The following is a 22,286-nucleotide window of genomic DNA, read 5'->3' as shown; positions in this document are numbered from 1 at the left end:
CACATCAGAGCACAACAGGGTACAGGGCACATCAGAGCACAACAGGGTACAGGGCACATCAGAGCACAGCACATAGGGGTACAGCACAACAGGGTACAGGGCATGGCACATCAGGACATGGCACTTCAGGGTACAGGTCAGGGCACAGAACATCAGGACAGGGCACATGGCACATCAGGGTACAGGGCACATGGCACATCAGGGTACAGGGCACATGAAACAGCACATCAGGGTACATGGGGCACATTGGGCCACATCAGGGTACATGGGGCACAATCGGAGCACATCAGGGCACAATAGAGAACCTGCTCTCAAACTTTTGCTGGTGGAAATTCCAACAGAAAAAGTCAGATGGAGCATTCACACGGAATTTCCATCCAAAAGCTCACATCTGACTTTTTCCGATGGGAAAACCGATCGTGTGTATGCGGCATTGGAATCTGGAACAGTGTTTCTCAACTCCAGTCCTCAAGGCGCCCCAACAGGTCATGTTTTCAGGCTCTCCATTATTTTGCAAAGGCGATTTGATCTATAAAATAAACAAGGTTGTATGTTTCTGCTTAAAAAGGCCACATCCCTGATATGTATAGAGATAGAAATTGGGACTTTTTAGGCTCGAGGAATGTACAAAGGTCAGGCATAATAGTATTAAAAATAGTGTATTTATTGGTATCAAAGTATTTAAAAGAAATTGACAGTATAAAATATAAAGACATGGAAAAATATGGTCTGTGGCCACAAAGCAAAAAAATAAAATAACTAAATGAGAGTACAATTGTATATAAACCAATCACCAACACGTTTCAGAGTCCTTAAAGCTCCTTCTTCCGGGAGGGTTTTAACAATTGTAGTACATACCGTATTTTTCGGACTATAAGACGCACTTTTTCCACCCAAAAATATGGGTGAAAATGTCTCTGCGTCTTATAGTCCAAATGTAAATGAGGCGCCGCCCCCCGCCGCCGCTGTCAACGCCCCCTCCCATTTGTACTTCCTCCTCCCGGTTCCCGCGGCCGGTTCCCGCACAAAGTATTCCATTCCTGCCCCCCCCCCCCCCCCCCGCGCGCACGAAGCAGCCTGGCCACCTGTACTTCCTCCGCCCGGTTCCCGCGGCCTCCATCCACAGAAAGTATTCCATTCGGTGCACCGGCTTGCAGACCCTGGCCGCGTCTTGAGAGGAGGGGAAATCATACTCACTGCCCCACTATGCAGCGCGACATGAGGTAGGACACTTGTAAGGGGAGAGTGGGCAGGAGTTTATGGCAGCCAAGGAGTGAGTGTGTGCAGTCTCCTAATGCTGTGTTTGGAGGACAGGTGACAGCTCTGCTGGGACTTGTAGTGCCTCTGTGGTGGGGGGGGGGGGGAATATGGCAACCTGCTCTGCTGGGACTTGTAGTGCCTCTTTGGGGGGCTGAAATATGGCAACCTGTTCTGCTGGGACTTGTAGTGCCTCTGTTCTGCTGGGACTTGTAGTGCCTCTGTGGGGGACTGAAATATGGCAAACTGCTCTGTTGGGACTTGTAGTTCCTCTGTTCTGCTGGGACTTGTAGTGCCTATGTTCTGCTGGGACTTGTAGTGCCTCTGTGGGGGGCTGAAATATGGCAACCTGTTCTGCTGGGAATTGTAGTGCCTCTGTTCTGCTGGGACTTGTAGTGCCTCTGTTGGGGACTGAAATATGGCAAACTGCTCTGTTGGGACTTGTAGTTCCTCTGTTCTGCTGGGACTTGTAGTGCCTCTGTGGGGACTGAAATATGCCAACCTGCTCTGCTGGGAGTTATAGTGCCTCTGTAGGGGGCTGATATATGCCAACCTGCTCTGCTGGGACTTGTAGTGCCACAGGTCAGGCCGCAATAATGGCACAGGTCGGGCTGCATTATTGGCAATGGTTAGGCTGCATTTCATGGGCACTGGTAAATATTTTAGTACACCATTTGGTTCAAAATATTTTTTTTTCTTGTTTTCCTCCTCTAAAACCTAGGTGCGTCTTATGGTCAGGTGCGTCTTATAGGGCGAAAAATACGGTAGTTTTTTTTTTTTTTAAACCATATGTTAAGAGCATTCATCATTATTCACATATGCATGGCCATGTTCCCGGTGGGACAAAGCTGTAAGGGTACTTGCAATGCCTTGAGGAAAATTGTCAACACAATTTGTCAATCCCAGCAATGGGATAAAAACAGTGGAAATGGTAGAAGTCGGTCAATGAAAGGTGGTGAGTATGAAGCAAAGGAAAAAGACAGAAAGGCCTCCCCAGCCTTGAGGGTGAATCAAGGGGGGTGCACTGGGATTACCTGGTATGGATGAGGAGGAAAAGGGGCATATATCTCATAAGTAAGGTGCTATATGAATCTAAAAGGGGTGCCTTTAGGTCTTTTTAAAGACATATTTATGGAACATTAAGCCTATAAAGCTTTGCTCAAAGCATATTCAAAATTGCCTAGAAAAGCCTGAGCAGTATGATTGCAGGGATAGTCATGGATCCGGAGAAACACTGATACAGCTGAATACAAAATGAAATGCAAGGTACTATAATATAATAGGAAAGAAAGAGCGATGATATTCATCTCTCTTGATCTTGATCTTAAATATTTTAAAAAAATCTAACTGGAATATTCCACTAAGTAAATGCATACCTGCTAAGATGATCCACACAGCTTGTCACTCTCTGCCCATCTGAGACCAGACTACTCCCTGAGCTGGCGGGGTTATCTATATATAGATAAGTCACCTGTGTAATTAATCCACCTCCTGTGGGAGGGGAGGAGAGGGTCTGCCCATCAAAGCTTCCACCCCGCGCCACCATGTGAGAAAAGGGGCGTTGTGTGTGGGGTAACGCCATGCGTCCGGAACCCACCAACACACAAGTGCCGTAGAACTCAGTGGGTGTGGTCATCAACATCGCAGCGGCAATGGGGAGCCAGATGGGGGGGGGGAAGCGTCCAAATGATTATGGGTAATAGAGGGTATCGCTCAACTCGAAAGTGAACCACGTTTTATAAGGCCGACGCGATGCATATGGAAGTGACACCTTGAGGAATCCAACTGGCCCGCAGGCACACACCACAGTAGATCCACATCCAGAGGAGGGGGGCATAAGGGAAAATGTGAAAAAAGTCTGAATGAAATGTAAGATTGGGGTGATCAGACTCAAGCAGTAGGTGCGTTTTTAATGAGTGCGCCGGTCAAAAACTGATTTTTTTTTTTTTTTAAGGGCCTGCTGGCCCACTTTTATTTAAAAGAATGGAAAGACATCAGTAGCCCATGCAAGGGGGTTCCACCATTACTGTATCTTGCACAATCTGAATATTTCAGCCTCCTGGCTACTCTCTTGCCACATGGCTGCTTCAGGCCTCAGCTTATGTCTTAGGGGAACTTTTGGTCTGAGGAGAAGACCTGAGTCGAGCTCTTTTAGCTTACTCCCTATCCGCTCCTTGCTGCTCTGTCACAGACTGCATCTGCCTTTTGCAGACATGCATGCTCTGGCTGCCCCATGCAGCCTGACTCCTGCAGGGCAATGGGAGTCCATCTGACTCCCATGCACAGACCCTCCTGTCTGTTGGGTGGAACCCTGAGCCATAGTCAGGTCACAACTAAATAGCCCAGCACACCGATGTGCAATCGGCATGCCTGTCTCTCCAAAATCTGGCGTAAACCAGCAATCTTCTAGGTAGCACAGGCTTTCACTGCCACAGAAGAAACAGAAAAAAAATTGTGAAATAAATAGAAAGTGACTGTGTGTGACAATGAGCTTCGCCGGCCTAAAGGAAGTCATAAATTAGGAAGATTACATCATGGAGAACAAACTGATAAATCATGAGGGGAGAGAGATGAAGAGAATTGATTACTTCTCCATTCCTCAGACAAACCCCTCCAAAAGGGGCTTGTAATTGACTGCAAGAGACCAGGGTAAATGATAGTTCTGGGGGAATGGATCCACCTCGGGTCCTTCTGAAGGGGAGTTTGTTCCAATACCCACCTCGGGAGCTGGGGTGATCCGATCTAGAGCAAAATTACTTTAGGAAAATTCCTACTGTGCATGATTGTAACATGCCTACCATGGGGTAACTCAGGGTTGCAAGTTTGCATACTGAGTATGTGTTTAACCACTTAAGACCCGGACCAATATGCAGGTTAAGGACCTTGCCCCTTTTTGCGATTCGCCACTGCGTCACTTTAACTGACACTTGCGCGGTCGTGCGACGTAGCTCCCAAACAAAATTGGCGTCCTTTTTTTCCCACAAATAGAGCTTTCTCTTGGTGGTATTTGATCACCTCTGCGGTTTTATTTTTTGCGCTATAAACAAAAATGGAGCGACAATTTAAAAAAAAACTATTTTCTTTTTGCTATAATAAATGTCCCCAAAAAAGATATAATTTTTTTTTTCCCTCAGTTTAGGACAATATGTATTCTTCCTATTTTTTGTAAAAAAGAATCGCAATAAGCGTTTATCGATTGGTTTGCGCTAAATTTATAGCGTTTACAAAATAGGGGATGGTTTTATGGCATTTTTATAAAAAAAAAAATTTTTTACTACTAATGGCGGCGATCAGCTTTTTTTTTTTTATTTTTTTTTTTTTTTTTTTTCGTGACTGCGACATTATGGTGGACACATTGCACAATTTCGACACATTTTTGGGACCATTGTCATTTTCACAGCAACAAGTGCTATAAAAATGCATTGATTACTGTGAAAATGACAATTGCAGTTTAGGAGTTAACCACTAGGGGGTGCTGTAGGGGTTCAGTGTGACCTTTGTATATGTTTTTTTTTAACTTTAGGGGGGCAGGGCTGGACGTGTGACGTCATTGATTGTCTGCTCCCTGATATAGGGAAAGACGATCAATGACGCTGCACTGTGAAGAACGGGGAAGGTGTGTTTACACACACCTTTCCCCGTTCTTCAGCTCCTGTGACCGATCGTGGGACACCGGCGGTGATCGGGTCCGTGGGTCCTGCGGCCACGAAGCTTTGGACCGGGTCGCGTACGCGTGTCGGTGACCCACGGCTGGGCTCTTAAAGGCGACAGCTGTGCCATTCTGCCGACATATATGTGCAGGAGGCGGTCCTTAAGTGGGTAATAGATTATTTTCCACGACTAATTTTTAGTTTAGGATGGCTGTTTCTGTGAAGTGTTTCAAGTGAAAGCCAAACTGCACCTCATTAGTGTACATACAGTAGTGTTTGTGGCAGAATTTATTTCTTGGCCATTTTTCAGAGAATATGAATGATAAAACAAAAACGTTTCTTTCCCTTTTTTATGGTTTGTGTTTGGCTGAAGCTATTTATTATCAATCAACTGCGTTTTACTCTTTTTTAAATCATAATGAAAACAAACTACCCAAATGACCCTGATCAAAAGTTTACATACCCTGGTGATTTTGGTCTGATAACATGCACACAAGTTTACACAAAGGGGTTTGAATGACTATATTAAAGGTAACCATCCTCATCTGTGATCTATTTTCTTGTAATTGAGGTGTGTATATAAAAGGTCAATGGGTTTCTGGACTCCTGACATCTTTCATCCAGTGCTGCACTGGCGTTTCTGGATTCTGAGTCACGGGGGAAAGCAAAATAATTGTCAAAGGATCTGCGGGAAAAGGTAGTTGAACTGTATAAAACAGGAAAGGGATATAAAAAGATATCCAAGGAATTGAGAATGCCAATCAGCAGTGTTCAAACTCTAATCAAGAAGTGGAAAATGAGGGGTTCTTTTGAAACCAAACCATGGTCAGGTAGACCAACTAAAATTTCGGCCACAACTGCAAGGAAAATTGTTTGGGATGCAAAGAAAAACCCACAAATAACTTCAGGTGAAGTACAGGACTTTCAACATGTGGTGTGGCTGTTTCAAGATGCACAATAAGGAGGCACTTCAACAAAGATGGGCTGCACGGTCGAGTCACCAGAAGAAAGCCATTACTATGCAAATGCCACAAAGTATCCCGCTTACAATATGCCAAACCGCACAGAGACAAGCCTCAAACCTTCTGACACAGTCACTTGGAGCGATAAGATCAAAATTTTATTTTTTGGCCACAACCATAAACTCTACATTTGGAGAGGAGTCAACAAGGCCTATGATGAAATGTACACCATTCTTACTGTGAAACATGGAGGTGGATTGCTGATGTTTTGGGGATGTGTGAGCTACAAAGGCACAGGAAATTTTGTTAAAATTGATGACGAGGTGAATGCAGTATGTTATCAAAAAAATACTGGAGGAACATTTGCATTCATCGGCCAGGAAGCTGCGCATGGGATGTACTTGGACATTCCAACATGACAATGATCCAAAACACAAGGCCAAGTTGACCTGTCATTGGCTACAGCAGAATAAAGTGAAGGTTCTGGAGTGGCCATCTCAGTCTCCTGATCTCAATATCATTGACCACTCTGGGGAGATCTTAAACATGCAGTTCATGCAAGACAGCCCAAGAATTTACAGGAACTGGAGGCTTTTTGCCAGGAGGAATTTGCAACTTGACCATCTGAGAAGATAAAGAGACTCATCCACAAAAGACTTCAAGCTGTCATTGACGTTAAAGGGGGCAATACACGGTACTAAGAACTGGGGTATGTAAACTTTTGATCAGGGTAATTTGGATAGTTTCTGTTGTGATTATGATTTAAAAAGAATAAACACCGTTGGCTGAAGCCATTTATTATCAATCAAACACTAACCATGAGTAAAAGTTTTTTTTTTTTGTGTTATTCATATTCTCTGAAAAATGGACAAGAAATCATAAATTCTGCCAGGATATGTAATCTTATGAGCACAACCTGTAACTTTACTGAATATTTAGTAAAACCCCCTACCTCAGCAATTCATGATAGCACATTGATATACTTTGATTTCTTCATACCTTTATAACAGAGTAAAGCAGCAGTGTCCTCCTTAATGAAGCACAGTTGGTTCGCCGTAATCCAGATTCTTTCCAGTGTAAGCCTATGGAACAGTGTTTCTCCACTCCAGTCCTCAAGGCGCCTCAACAGGTCGTGTTTTCAGTCTTTCCATTATTATTTGCACAGGTGATTTGATCAGTTTCACTGCCTTAGTAATTACCCATTTTCATCTGAGGGAAATGCTGAAAACATGACCTGTTGGAGCACCTTGAGGACTGGAGTTAAACACTGCTCTGAAATGCAACACACAGTCATAGGATTTGTATTTATTTACTGATTTGTGTCTTTCAGGTATTTTCTCTGCTCTGTATCGCAGACTGGATGGTGCATCACATTTGGAGGAAGGGAAAGGACCCAGACAGTTTTTCTATTCCATACCTTACTGCTTTGGGGGACCTTTTAGGAACTGCTTTGCTTGCTGTTGGCTTCCATATTTTGTGGCTTATTGGGGATCGAGATGGAGATGTTGGAGACTAGCCAAGGTTTGAAGATCCAGCCACCTCTACTTGATACTCGGGTACAATGATTTCCACAGAATCCAGCTAAACAAGAGCGGACAATCGTATTTTGTTCTAGGATTTAAAACTGAACATTTTCAATTTTCTACAAATTTCAAATGATCAATAGTTGGCAAATTCCCTTATCAGTAGGTGCGTGGGTGATTGTATTCACTTTGCTATAAGCACTTTACATTTTATGTATGCATGTTCTGTGGCTTTATTTTTCAGTTTTATTTCACCTACAGAGTATTCCTAGGTGTTTATCCTCTGGGTCCAGGTGGACATCATGTTGATGTGCTAGCAAAGTTGTTATGATAAGGTACTTGCATATATTTTACCTTAAATTACATGATGACAGTAATTTTATGTTTTGAACTTTTCATTCAGTAATTTATTACATGTTTGTTCTTATTGAGGGAAAATTATACAATTTCTATCTATTTTAACATACAATTAATTGCTAAAGTTCATACTAATGTAACAATGTATTGTAAAGTTTAGCATTAATTATAAGATGTTAAAGCTGAACTCCAGCCAAATGCATAGTAAACACATAGAATGGTCCATCATAGCTGCCAAAGCATCTGATGGACTCGTTTTGTGATGTGTATATAATTATTGTTTTTTTTTTGTTTTTTACTGACTTTGTCTAAATGTCTATCTCTTCTTTCTGGAGTTCAACTTTAACTGAGAGGAAAGTGTATTATGATTTGTGTGAAATTACACTTTTTAAGGGATTTTCTAGGTTTTCACTGCTTTGTTAATTGTAATGCATTGTTTTATATAAACATTTTGTAGCATAACTGGGTAAGCTGCAATTGCTGAGCTTTTCAGAAAATGTCAGTTGCCTGGCTGTCCTTTTTGTTGCAATGGCTTTATTGCATCCTGAGTCACTGACCTGTAATGAATATGTATATTGGGTATACTTGCTGTCTACTTGTTCCAGGTCTGTGATTACATAAGTTTTGAAGCTGGAGACGTTCAGACAACTATCTGACTTTGAAATAAACAGTGGCTGGTTATTTTAAATGGGGTTGTCCCGATACCGATACTATTATCGGTATCGGGACCGATACTGAGCATTTGCCCAAGTACTTGCTTTACCCGATACTTTTTTGTAAAGAGGGGGGCGGAGAGTGGGCGTCTAGTTGATCAGCGCACGGGGAACATAACGGCTTTCATTTCAATAGCTGTGTGTTCCCCTCTGCGCGTCATCATATATAGCCCCTCCCCCTTGTCCGGGCACTTTGATAGACAGATCACCTGTCCCAGGTAGGCCACTGGGGACACAAGGCTGCATTTGGGGACACAATTGGGGACACAAAGCTGCATTTGGGGGACAAAATTTGGGACACAAGGCTGCATTTGGGGACACATGGCTGCTTCCCACTGACCACCAATGTTAGGCGCATTCTTCTCACTGACCACCAATGTAAGGGATATCCTTCCCACTGACCACCAATGTAAGGGATATCCTTCCCACTGACCACCAATGTAAGGGACATCCTTCCCACTGACCCACCAATGTAAGGGACATCCTTCCCACTGGCCCACCAATGTAAGGGACATCCTTCCCACTGACCCACCAATGTAAGGGACATCCTTCTCACTGACCCACCAATGTAAGGGACATCCTTCCCACTGACCCACAAATGTAAGGGACATCCTTCCCACTGATCACCAATGTAAGGGTCATCCTTCCCACTGATCACCAATGTAAGGGTCATCCTTCCCACTGATCACCAATGTAAGGGACATCCTTCCCACTGATCACCAATGTAAAGAGCATTCTTCATATCATTAGTCTGTATTGTGGTTTGAAAACTGTCACATGACATAAAAAAAAAGTATCGGCGAGTACATGAAAAAAAGTATCGGTACGTGTACTCGGTCCTAAAAAAAGTGGTATCGGGACAACCCTAATTTTAAACCTGAACATTATCCAAAACTTAAAAAAAAAAATGGCTGAAAAGGTAAAAAAGCTAAATTTGCTTCCCCTAGAGTTCTCTTGGGTCCTGCAGTTTTGTTGCACTTTCTGAAAGTACACTAAAACGCCTGCATGCTGCAACTTTCTATGGCAAAAGCTTAATTGACCTCCATCAAAAAGACCTTTAGGTGCCGCTTGGGTAGAGCGGTAAAGTCCTACTAGGCTGTGAATGCAGACAGGGGCAAGGAATCCATTCTAGCTCTAAGCTGCAGCAATGTCGAAGGAAAAGGTCCAAACCTGTGGGTACACTGTGCTGCTCCCACTGTGTGGTCAGACCCCACCACATCAGTCTGTGAAAGTAGCCTTTAACATTTTCCTGGGTTGTAATCTTTCTCCACTCTTAAAACTGTGTTTTGTCTGTGCCTCAGTTTAGAGAGATTTCCTGTCCTAAAAATGGGGCTTTAGTAGAAGCTCTGTGCACCCTGTTATCAGAACTTGGTGATTGTAACGTCTCGCATTTTTTTTTTCCAGTAAAAAAATAACAAACTTGTTTTTCTTATCTACTCTGTGTAGTTGTTTTGCACAGAGCAGCCCAGATCCTCCTCTTCTCGGGTCCATCTTCTGCTTTCCTAGCCCCCCTTCCTCCATAGAATGCATGAAGATAAAAAACATTCTGCCTTTACAACTCCTTAAAGGCTTGAAGTGCAATAACTTCCCGTTGAATCATTTAGAGAGAGCCTCAAAAGAATAACATTTTGTAACCTACTCAAATAGCCCTGCCACAATATTTGGTTAGAATGAATGTGAAGAACAGAGCTGTATTAATTATTAGATGCAAGTGCAGCCTTTCCGTTGCCCATCTTCAGCCTTTCCGTTGCCCATCTTCAGCCTTTCCGTTGCCAATTGATGCAGCCTGCACTGTGCACATCTGCAGCCTCACCATTGCCAATTAATGCACCGTGCACAGTTGCCATCTGCAGCCTTAAAAACAAAATGCAACGATTTGCAAATCTTAAACGATTTTCTTCTTCAGAACAAAAAATAGAAAACATATCAAATGTTTAAAGTGAGCAAATGTACCAGTTAATAAAAATACATTTTTAAAGACATTTTGAAATTGATGCAGCAGCATGTCTCAAAGTTTGGATTGGGCCACGTTTACCATGTTGTAGCATCCCCTTCAGGCCTTGTGCCAGCCCTCTGCTCTTATCTGTTCTCCTTCTGCGTTATGCGTTTTATGGATGGCAAGTTTTTTGTTTTTAAATTTAGAACACTCGGATCCTTTTTGAACATATTGACAAACTGAGATTTCCTTTCCATAATTCCTCCACCTCCTCACCACCAAAAACACTGTGCGTCCTCATCTATCATGCCTGCTTTTCATGCCGTGCCATCTGAGGCCCCGAAAGGTCATGGGCATCCAATATTGCATTTCAGCCCTGTGCGCAGAGATTTCTTTAGATTCTCAGAATCTTTTCAAGATCTTATGTATTTTAGATTATATATTTAAAGTGTTTGTAATTTTACGATGAACATTATTCTGAAATTGTTCATCAAATTTTTAGATGCATCCTTTCACAGATTAGTGAACCTCTACACATCTTTTCTTCTGGGATGTTGTGACTCTAAGGCCCCGTACACACGACCGAGGAACTCGACGTGCCAAACACATCGAGTTCCTTGTCGAGTTCAGTATGGAAGCCGCCGAGGAACTCGGCGGGCCAGCTTTTCCCATTGACTAACGAGAAAATGGAGAACATGTTCTCTTTTCGGCCCGACGAGTTCCTCGACGGGTTCCTCGCTGAAAAGTGTACACACGACCGAGTTTCTCGGCAGAATCCAGCTCTGACCGAGTTTCTGGCTGAATTCTGCCAAGAAACTCGTCGTGTGTACGGGGCCTTAGATGCTCGTTTTATATCCAATCCTGTTACTGACCTGTTGCCAATTACCCTAATTGGTTGCAAAATGTTGTTCTAGCTCTTCCTTGTGAATACTACTTACTTTGCCAACTTTTTTTTTTTTACGCTGTCCCAACTTTGAGACATGTTGCTGTCATCCATTTCAACATTTACTTGGTACATTTTCTCAGTTCAAACATTTGATATGCATTCCATTTTCTATTGTGAATAAAATATGGGTTTGAGATTTGCAAATCGTTGCAGTTTATTTCTTATGTAGATTTTACACAGCGTCCCAACTATTTTGAAATTGGGGTTATACAATCATTGGCTGTGTTTTGATCATGAGGTTAAAAACAAGGTACAAATAAAAGAAGGAAACCCAATACAGTCACCTACCTTTTTTTTTTTTTTTTCTCTCTCTCTCTCTCTCTCTCTCTCTCTCTCTGCTTTTATATTTCCTGCATATATCAAATCTCAACTAAAAAAAACTCTTGCTCAGTGAAATCTCCAGCATCTAACAGTCGTGTCTCCCTGCTGAGTACTGTGGTCCCCCATTCCTCTAGGTTACTACTGTGTTTCTGCAGTCCTGAAAGCACACAATGGTGATGAAGTGCATACTGGGTGGAACCTCAGCTTGCAGAGTTTGGGGCACAGGCATCCAACGTTGCTGGGCGATTTTCACCTGTGCTTTCAGCTCTGCAAGAGTAAAGATTGGTTGCAAGGGTGGCAGTACTGGTGAGAATTATACATGTACTTTTCTATGCTGTGTTAACCTTTTATTTATTTTTAAGTCGTGTCTGGATTTCTTTAATTTTAAAAGCTGACTGGACTACATTTTTAACAGTATTTCTACTTTTGCAGCCCAATTGGGATAATACTTACTTTAGCATTGTTACACGTTCCCATTTACAGCAGAACATTAAAAATAAAATAAAAATTGCTTCATACATTTTATGTTCTTTTCTGAAAAATCCCACTTGGTTCTCTTTGTTTATGAGGGCCGTGTTTACCATAATTAACCCTGTCTCTACTGTGCTGGAAGATCGCTATATCCGCGGTAAGCTAAATATGAGTACTGTTTGTCTTAAAGAAAGCGATAATGTTTCAGAAAATGTTTGTTTTGTCATGAACCTTTATATTGGTACACACTAGACCTGAACCTGTTCAGAGATTCTTGCAGTCTGCCATGACACCTTCTTCTTCTAAGAAACATCTAGAATATTAGAATACTTTTTAAAAAATAAAAATATATTATCTGTGGGAATCCATAACAAATATATAGTATGGTTTTCTTGAATTTGAGAGTAAAAGTGGTAAGCACATTTTAAGTCTACTAGCATTCTGAGAAGATTCTCAGGAATCTGTATATAGCTCAGGTAAAATGCAGCCAAACTAACTCATTTTGCAGGCTGTAATTTAGATGCAGAAGTACCATCTTACTGTACACTGCTTTTAGTAGCTCATTCTTAAACCTTTTAGGTAGTAACACAACATTGGTAGAGGCACAGTGGTTGGAGCCTGTACAAAATAAATTCTACCACTAACATTTTTAATGCTAGAGGAAATTTTTCTAAAACCTAGAAAATATCTTTTAATTTGCCAATAAAATGCATATATTTAAGAAATATATACTGCGGTAATGCAACTTCCTGATGTACTTGGTGCTTATGCAAATGATCTAACGTTCTGGTGTACATTTCCTACAAAAGTGCCTCAAAGGCCAAATGTGAACTATTTAGCAACTGTGCCATATTTCTTTATAAAAATGCAGGTGCCATTTTGGATGTCATTAAGTCAACATATGGCACAGATCTATGTATACAAAGCTTACATGCAGCTGTAATATGCTTATTATGGTACAAATTGTCTGTTAAGAAATTTATACTATGCTGAAAATGTTCTCTTAAGCCCCGTACACACGAGTGGACCTTTGTCCGACCAAAATCGCATTGGAATTCAATTGGAGTAAAAGAGAACATGTTCTCTATCTAAACTCCAACGTAATTCATCGGAATTTCCGATGGGGCATACACACGATCTGAATTTCCGATGGAAAAAGTCAGTCTGACTTTTTTCGTCAGAAATTCAGATCATGTGTACGGGGTATAAGATGGATCTCTTAGTGGGTAAAGGATTTGAGCTGTGCGTTCTCGCCCTTTACCAATGCAAATCTGATGTATGTTCATGGTCTCACCTCTATTTACTGGGACTGTTCAAGAAATGAATACATGTAGAGTACGTGTTGTGTGAATTGCATCCCAACTATCGGTGTCTATCATTTGCCAATAATTTTATTTCATATTCTACCAAATGGGTTATACTGTTGCTAATTAATACGGTGGAACAAACACCTGTGAATATTAAATACTAGGCTGGGCATTAAAGACCGTAATGCCCATTTCTGCCAATAAAATTTTGCCAGAGATGCTTTGAATATATGGTGTCATCTATTTATTTATTTTTTGGTCCAAATATGTATAAAATCACAGCAGATATCAGTTTTTACTGATATAAAATGTTGTTTCAGGTTATGTACACTGTTATTTAGAGACTTGCGGTAATGGACCTCTCCAGTTGTTTACATTTCAAATAGTCTAGCTCTCTAAGAACGGATATCAGGGCATATAAACAATCCCTACTACAACCACTTTATAGTGTACAGTATACGCATCACAAGAGCTGGAAGTTGGGTAAAGACCACACTTGGTAGGGTCAAAGACAAGTTAAAAAATAAGATATTTATTGTTTTATCAAAAACATAAAACAAATTGGCTAGATTTGGGCTTTAAAAATAAACCTTGTAGCCATGCGTTTTTTTTTTTTACCCTAATGCATTCTCTACTTACTGGAGTCTGATCTTGAACCAGCGCTGTGCCGAAGAGCAGTTTCTCTCCCCCCCCCCCTACACAGGGTGGATTGATAGATCCTGCTGCTGTCAATCAAATCCTGTGAAGAGGGAGGGAAGTGAATTGAGTGCCCCTTTAGGGAGAGGCTTCCTATGGGGAGCATTTGCTGAAGAGGTGAGGCCAGGAGTGCTGGTGGGAAACCCCAGAAGAGGTGGATTGGGGCTCCTCTGTACAAAACCATTGCACATAGCAGGTAAGTAGGACTTTTTTTTATTAAAAAATCTTGCATGTGACATGCTGAAAAAAAACAGAACAAAAGATTACAGCGCAGACACACAAATTACATTGAATCCTGCAAGGCTATTTAACCACTTCCCGCCCGGCCTATGGCCGATTTACGTCCGGGAAGTGGTTATGAAATCCTGACAGGACGTTCTAGAACGTCCTGCAGGATTTCATGCCGCGCGCGCCCGTGGGGGCGCGCATCGCGGCGATCGGTGATGCGGGGTGTCAGTCTGACACCCTGCATCTCCGATCTCGGTAAAGAGCCTCCGGCGGAGACTCTTTACCACGTGATCAGCCGTGTCCAACCACGGCTGATCACGATGTAAACAGGAAGAGCCGTTGATGGCTCTTCCTCACTCGCGTCTGACAGACGCGAGTAGAGGATAGCCGATCGGCGGCTCTCCTGACGGGGGGTTCGCGCTGATTGTTTATCAGCGCAGCCCCCCCTCGGATCGCCACACTGGACCACCAGGGATGCCCACCCTGGAGCACCAGGGTGGGCAAAAAAAAAAAAAAGCCAAAAAAAAAAAAAAAAGCATAAAGAAAAAAGATGCCAGTCAGTGCCCACAAATGGGCACTGACTGGCAAAAATCAGTGCTGCCACCCCAGTGTCCATCAGCGCCACCCCAGTGTCCATCAGTGCCACCCCACAGTGCCCATCCATGCCCAGTGCCCACCTATCAGTGCCCATCTGTGCCACCCATAAGTATCCATCTGTGCCGCCTATGAGTGCCCATCTGTGCCGCCTATGAGTGCCCATCTGTGCCGCCCATGAGTGCCCATCTGTGCCGCCCATGAGTGCCCATCAGTGCCGCCCATGAGTGCCCATCAGTGCCGCCCATGAGTGCCCATCAGTGCCGCCTATGTGTGCCCATCAGTGCCGCCTATGTGTGCCCATCAGTGTCGCATACCAGCGCCGCCAATCAGTGCCACCTCATCTGTGCCCGTCAGTACTACCTCATAGATGTCCATCAGTGCCATCTCATCGGTGCCCATTAGTGCCGCCATATCAGTGCCCGTAATTGAAAGAGAAAACGTATTTACAAAAAAATTTACAGAAAAAAATAAAAACGTAATTTTTTTTCCAAATTTTCAGCCTTTTTTTAGTTGTTGCGCAAAAAAAAAATCGCAGAGGTGATCAAATACCACCAAAAGAAAGCTCTATTTGTGGGGAAAAAAGGACGCCAATTTTGTTTGGGTACAGTGTAGCATGACCGCGCAATTGCCATTCAAAGTGCGACAGTGCTGAAAGCTGAAAATTGGCTTGGGCGGGAAGCTGCGTAAGTACCTGGTATGGAAGTGGCTAAAGCACCTGAACATATTAAGCGAAAATATGGGGATTTGGTCACACCATTAGGCCATTCAGTGCTTAAGCCCACTACTGTGTCAAAGTTCCCCATTTTCAGTGGGTCCTACACTATTCATAGAATGAAAGTTCCTGCTTCTCAACCATGGAAGAAATGCACTCCTCTTTATGGAAGGACTCCTATAACTCAGATGGACACTGAATAGAGGTTAGGAGAATCTGTGGGGTATTATCAAGAGGAAGATGAGACACCAGACCCAACAATGTAGACGAGCTGAAGGTCGCTATCAAAGCAACCTGGGCTTCCATAACACCTAAGCAGTGCCACAGGCTGATCACTTACATGCCACACTGCATTGATTGTATTTCTTTATGAAAAATCCTTTTTTTTTTTTTTTTTTTTTTTAATTGGTCTTATGTAATATTCAAATTTTATGAGGTACGAAATGTCGTGTTTTGACTAGCTGTAAGCTGTAATCCTCAATTTCAAGAATTTTTTTTTCAAATGTATCACTCTGTATCTATATAAAAGTTTCACTTTTTGAATTGAATTACTGAAATACATTAACTTTTTGATATTCACATTTTATGAGATGCACCTGTAACATAAATGGGTAGAATATCGAAAACCGGGTTAAAATCTAGGCACTTGCACTAGATTGTAAGAAAGTGGTCGCACACTCCCCTGCTAACCAGACAAGCAATCCCTGTTTCATTTACACAGTACTTTATGGAGAAAATAGTACTCTGGCACGGTTTGCACTTACGCTGCAGCAATCCATACCTGATCAGAATTGAGCCACACTCAGGACTAGGGATTGACCAATATCGTGTTTTTTTTGTTTTTTAGGTGCTGATACGATACAGATATTTCAGCAACCTCTCAGGCTGATGGCCAATATTGTGTGCCGATATTCTGTATATTTAAAAAAAAAAATAAAACATTTTACAATTTTATTTTATCGCAGTTATTGCTGTGACGAGGAATGTAAACATCCCTTGTGACAGTAATAGGCAGTGACAGGTACTTTATAGAGGGATTGGGGCCCCCGAATGAAGCATCGGCTTTGTTTGGGTCTTTGGCCAGCCAGCGGATGTGTCGGCTGTTTTTTTTTGGGCCTCCTGCCAGGACGGGAGGGCCCGGGTGAGGGCGGGGGGGGAACGACGTTCCCTCCAGCTGCTTGTAATAGACGAGCGCCTGCTGAGCCTCATCGATTGTTATTACAATAAAGCCGAGCGTCCGCTCTAAAGAACGGTACTGGGGTCATGCCTGCAGGCATCACTACGGTAAAACCCCTTTAAGTAATATCGGTACGTTTTGTGCCCGATACTTAAAAAAAAAATATATATATATCGACCTCACCGATAATCGGTCGATCCCTACTCCAGGACCGCCTGTTACAAGTGGTCCCGAGCACAGTTCAGAGCACTCAAACTACACAAAGAAGTAGCCCAAGAGGCTGAACCGTACTCTGGACTGGTTCAGAGTGCACCCTAAAGGTTAAGAGTATATTTAAATTAGAATCAAGTGAATTTTCTGTTATGTATTAAGGGTTTCATGTTGCAAGACCAATTTGTAAAAAGAATGGGTGTACTGTACTGCATTTATTCATGTTGTTTTTGTCTTTTCTTTTGCTTTTTGTTGTTTTTCAATAAAACCCTATTTAATTTAAAAAAAAAATGTAATCAAGTATATAGCAGCACGACCCAAGTATGAATACAGACTTATTTATTTAAAAAAAAAAAGACCTGTTTATGTGATTACTATCCTAAGAAGCCTTGTTTTGTAATTATTGCAATACCTGGAGGACATATATGCAGTCTCCTTTTCTCTTCCGTTCATGGACGGACACAGCAGCATTGACCTTAGGGTTATATACCTTCCTTTTAGGAGAGACTAGGCAGAAAAAACAGCACTTTAAGTGTTTAAAAACACTTCTCTCAGTACAGCACGTCCCAGGGGGCATGTCCCCCGGGTACATCCCACTCTCTGAAAACATCCATTCCCAGTTTTTTTCTGCCTAGCGTTTGGAGAAGACATGGCCTTTTCTGGAGTCCATGTGCTCTGGAGATTTTTTGCGATTTTTTCGCTTTTTATTTGTTTTTGTCCTGAATTTTTTGGCTCCTGGGATCTACTATCAACTGCAGACTGGGTGACAGGCTGGATCTTGATCCTTGTAGTCCCCCCATGTTCGGCCTTTAGCTAGGCCGTCCACGACATGCCCCGTTGCTCCAGGGGCGGCCGGTGAGCTATATGCTACAGGGCACACATATGACCGGTCTCTATGGCTGTGTCACAGTGTGCCGGGCCGACAGCCATGCCGTATCTACCTGCGGACATTGGGTCTGTCTGGAATCCCTCCAGCCGGTGGTCGCAGGATGGGTAAGTAGTATCCCCTTGCCTCGGCAGGGTGTTTTCGGCTGGTGCATTCCTGGGGAGGTTGACTGAGGGTCCACCCTGCTTTCCTCTCTCCCTCCCTCCCCGTTCTGGGTGGCGGCTGTGAGGTGGGGGGTCCACCTGGGGGGGGGGGGGGGATCTGTTACTGCCGGGGGGGCTGTGCTGCTGTGGGGTGCTGTTATTTTTTATTGTGCTGTTTATGCTGGACAGTGTCTGCTGTGTGTTTCTAGTGTTTTAAACACGTGTACGGCCGCTATTTTAGTGGTGACGCGGCTCTATATGTCGCCCATTTTCCTGTAGCCCGCATGCTGTTTTTTCTGCATGTCGGCGGCCATCTTGGAAAAGTCTTGGCCTCTAGTTTCTGGAATAGCGGCGCGAAGCCGCAGCATTCTTCCTGAGGGACGGCACAGCACAGACAGTGCTCTCAGCTCTGCACACCAGTACAACCTGTTTTCAGGTGGTGAGTCCCCTGGGGGGTGCCCTGCTCTCTGTGACAGCCGGGAGGGTGACCGCTGGGTCCCGTTTTTTTTTCTGCAGTACTAAGGTGGCATATACAGGTGGGTCAGCATGGAGTCTGAACCAGAGGCTTCTACCCTGACCATGCTACAATTAGCCCTTAGCGCCCCTGCGGCCTCGATGGATGCTATGGCGGCAGTCCTGGAGGCGTTTGTTGCCAGGATTGAAGCGGCAAGTGGCCAGAAGGGGGGTAAAAAGCGCCCCCTCGCTGTGCCTGCTTCTGGGGATGTCTGACACGGAATCGGGCCCTGCTATTGCATCTGGCTTTGGTTCTGTCATGTCAGATGATGCAGACTTGGCCCACACAGACAGTGAGGATGACTCTGCTTCAGGGTCTAAGCATAAGGAATTTGTTGGAGCTCTTGTCACTGCGGTGCGAGACACTCAAAAACTTGAGGATTTGGCGGAGGCATCAGACACGCCGATCCCTTTTGGGTTCCGCAAGCCTCCCCGCACTGCGAAAGTGTTTGTTTCCTTGTGTTCCATATCTGCTCAAACTGTTATACAAGGAATGGGAACGCAGAAAGTTTTTCCAGTACCAAAATACTTTGCGGTCCCTTTTTTAGGAAATCCTCCTCAAAAGGGTATCTCCTCCGTCAGTGGACCCTCCGGTGTCCAGACTGAACAAGGCCACCATGTTGCCTGTGGAAGGGGCTCCCGCATTTAAGGACCCTGCAGATAGGAGAGCTGAGGCTGTGGCCCGCTCCATATTCACAGTGGTAGGTTCGGCGGTGAGACCGGTTTTGGCCGGCGCTCTGGTGTCGCAGACACTCACCGAACGGGCTAAGTCCCTGGTGCAGGAGCTGGAGGCGCAGAATGCTTCTGAGCTCTCTGTGGACCTGGCCGACCAGTTGGTGCAAGGCCTAAAATTTGTCTAAGTCGGCCCTGGATACGCTCCCCTTGCTCTCTAGGGCCTCCGCCTACGCGGTGGTACTGCGCCGCCTTGTGTGGCTAAAGTGTTGGTCTGCGGACCAGTCCTCTAAGAAGTCCCTGGTGGACTTACCCTTTAAGGGTGAACGGCTTTTTGGAGCGTCCCTGGATGACATCATAAAAGATGCCACAGGCGGTAAGAGCACTCTGCTCCTGCAATCTGGGAAGGGTAAAGAGCCCCGCCGCAAGCAAGGACCCTCTTTTACTACCCCCAAGCGTTTTTTTCGCCCGCCAAGCATGGCAGGAAAATGTTTCCAGGGTGCCAAGTCCACTGAAGGGCAAAAGCGCACCTGGTTCCGCAAGCCCAACAAGCCTGCCTCCGCATGAAGGTCTGCCCCCGCCTGCATCTCGGGTGGGGGGGGAGGCTTCGCGAATTCGCGGCTCGGTGGAGGTCGCTTCTTTCCGACCGTTGGGTTTGCAAAGTATTTTCCTCGGGGTTCAAGATAGTTTCTCTCTTGTTTTTTCCCTCCAACCTCCGGCTTCCTGTGGGTCGCCTGAAGGATCTGTCAGGGGCTGTCCAGGATCTGCTGGTCAGGGAAGTGATTGTGCCGGTTCCCTCAACGGAACGGTTTCAGAGGTTTTACTCCAATCTGTAGTCCCCAAGAAGGATGGGGTCTGTCCAATCCTGGACCTCAAGGCCCTCAATTGCTTTGTCAAAGTGCAAAGATTTAGGATGGTGTTGATTCGCTCAGTAATAGCAGCGCTCCATCAGGGGGATTTCCTAGCGTCCTTGGATATCCCAATATGAACAAAACACCAGAGGTTTCTGCGCTTTGTGGTCGGGGAGGACCACTTTCAATTTGTGGCCCTCCCGTTCTGCCTGGCCTCAGCACCGAGGGTTTTCACCAAGGTGCTCGCCCCCATTCTGGCCCTGCTACGGCAGTGCGGGATGGCTATCGTGGGATACCTGGATGACCTTCTTCTGAGAGCTTCCTCAAGCTCAGAGTTAGAAGAGGACGTGTCTTATCACCTGTCAGACCCTCCGAGAATTCAGTTGGCTGCTGAATATCCAGAAGTCAGTACTGGTACCGTCTCAGCGCGGCTGGAATATCTGGGGTTGGTCCTGGATTCTTCAGAGGCGAGAGTTTTTCTCCCAATGGAAAAACTGCAGACTCTGCAAGTTGCAGTGCAGCTGTTGGCGACTCAGAATTTTTATTTATTTTTACACACTTTTCTTGTACTTGTCAAGTGCATTATCAAATCAGTATCTCCGTCAATTGCACATGTGTGGGGTGTATTTTACAGGCATCTTCAGCTGACCATAAGATTCTGTGTTCAGTTGTGCTCAAGCGTTTGCATACCCTGGGAGAAATTGTGGAATTTTGGCCTTGATATTTAAAATATGACTGATTTTGACAACATTTATTTTTATTAAGGAGAGTGATCATATGAAGGCATTTCTTATCACACAATTGTTTGGCTGCCTTTTAAATCCTAACAGAAATCACCCAAATGGCCCTGATCAAAAGTTTACATATTTGGCCTTGGTACAGACATTCAAGGTTAAAATGGCAAATCATTTTTTAATTGCATTTAGTGTCTATGTATAAACAGGCAATGAATTTGTTAGCTCTCAATTGGATGCACTGAGCAGGCTAGATACTGAGCCATGGGGAGCAGAAAAGAACTGTCAAAAGATCTACATAATAAGGTAATGAAACTTTATAAAGTTTGAAAAGGATATAAAAAGATATCCAAAGCCTTAAATTTGCAAGTCGGTACTGTTTAATCGCTTATTAAGAACTTGGAAATTTGGGGGATCTCTTAATCTGAAGCCAGGATCAGGTCACAGTATGGTGGAAGGCAGTGTTTGTAGGTGTTCCACTAGACTTTGGTCCTGAAAGACAGGATCCTGTTGAGTGTTCATTGCCTTAGTGCAATTAGTGCAATTAGTTGTAGTTTTGACAACACAATTTGAAATAATACCAGGTTGCAGGGATGGACCTTCAAAAGTAAAAGAAGGCTTTAAAAGCATGTCAAAGTTCCCATCTGCTTTATCCTTAAATAAAGAATCCTCTTCTATAGGCACAGTAAGATATTTGTTGAAGACTGAGATTCTAGTACTGGAAGATTCAACTTTTTAGTGAAATATTTTTCCACTGGATTTACTGTAGCTCGGCAATGATTGTTTTTTTGGAAGAAAATTTTTTTTTATTTCATCGGAAATGATTCTTTGAAGGGATGAACGCCTATTCAGAAGAAACCCAATAATCATACATTTTCCTTTCTATTGGTTCATGAAAACATTTTTAGACTTTTGCAGGTCTCTTGCGAGACTGAGGAGAATCAAGTGCAACTTTATAGAGGCTTTCAGTTCACAGTAGAAGCGAGCCTAAATACATTGGCAAGCATAGCATCAGGTGAGTCGGAGGCTAGAAGTGAGAAATCTTTCATGGCCTCCTAACACTGCCTTCATGTTTTGCATGCCTTTTTCTCTTCTAAAGATGTTTGCTCCACTTCCAACTCAGGTAGAGAAGGTGGATGTGGAGAAGCACCCTGGTGCTTTTGGGCTCTGGACAGTGACCGTTAAAGATGTTGGTTGTCCAAAAAATTATGACATAGTTGTAGACAAATCTACCTTGGTCAGATAGTCCAGTTTTGTGCCTGAGATAGAACTAGAATTAGATGCAGAGACCGGTGTTACATTAGGGTCTTGCTCTTATCCAAGGGAAGCAACGGTACGCGGTTTGAGTTCTTTGCATCCCATCAACAGAGCGAATGTTTGCCTGAGCTTTTGCCATGATTTCCTGGCGCCTGATTTCTGCTGCT

General features: G+C 43.8%; 1 protein-coding gene across 4 annotated transcripts in view; it reads left to right on the top strand.

Annotated features, from left to right (window-relative positions):
• The window catches only part of SLC41A2 (solute carrier family 41 member 2), a 124,502-nt gene extending 116,169 nt beyond the window's left edge, over positions 1–8,333 (top strand). For all 4 annotated transcript variants that reach the window (XM_040344264.1, XM_040344266.1, XM_040344265.1 and 1 more), the window contains exon 11: positions 7,200–8,333. In XM_040344264.1, the coding sequence (XP_040200198.1) occupies positions 7,200–7,385 (186 nt within the window). In that variant the 3' untranslated portion in view covers positions 7,386–8,333. The remainder of the gene's footprint in view (positions 1–7,199) is intronic.
• The last annotated feature ends 13,953 nt before the right edge of the window (positions 8,334–22,286 follow it).

The sequence above is a fragment of the Rana temporaria genome, chromosome 3, assembly GCF_905171775.1.
Source record: "Rana temporaria chromosome 3, aRanTem1.1, whole genome shotgun sequence".
In the NCBI taxonomy this organism is placed as follows: Eukaryota; Metazoa; Chordata; class Amphibia; order Anura; family Ranidae; genus Rana; species Rana temporaria.
This window is presented reverse-complemented; position numbering and strand designations above follow the sequence as displayed.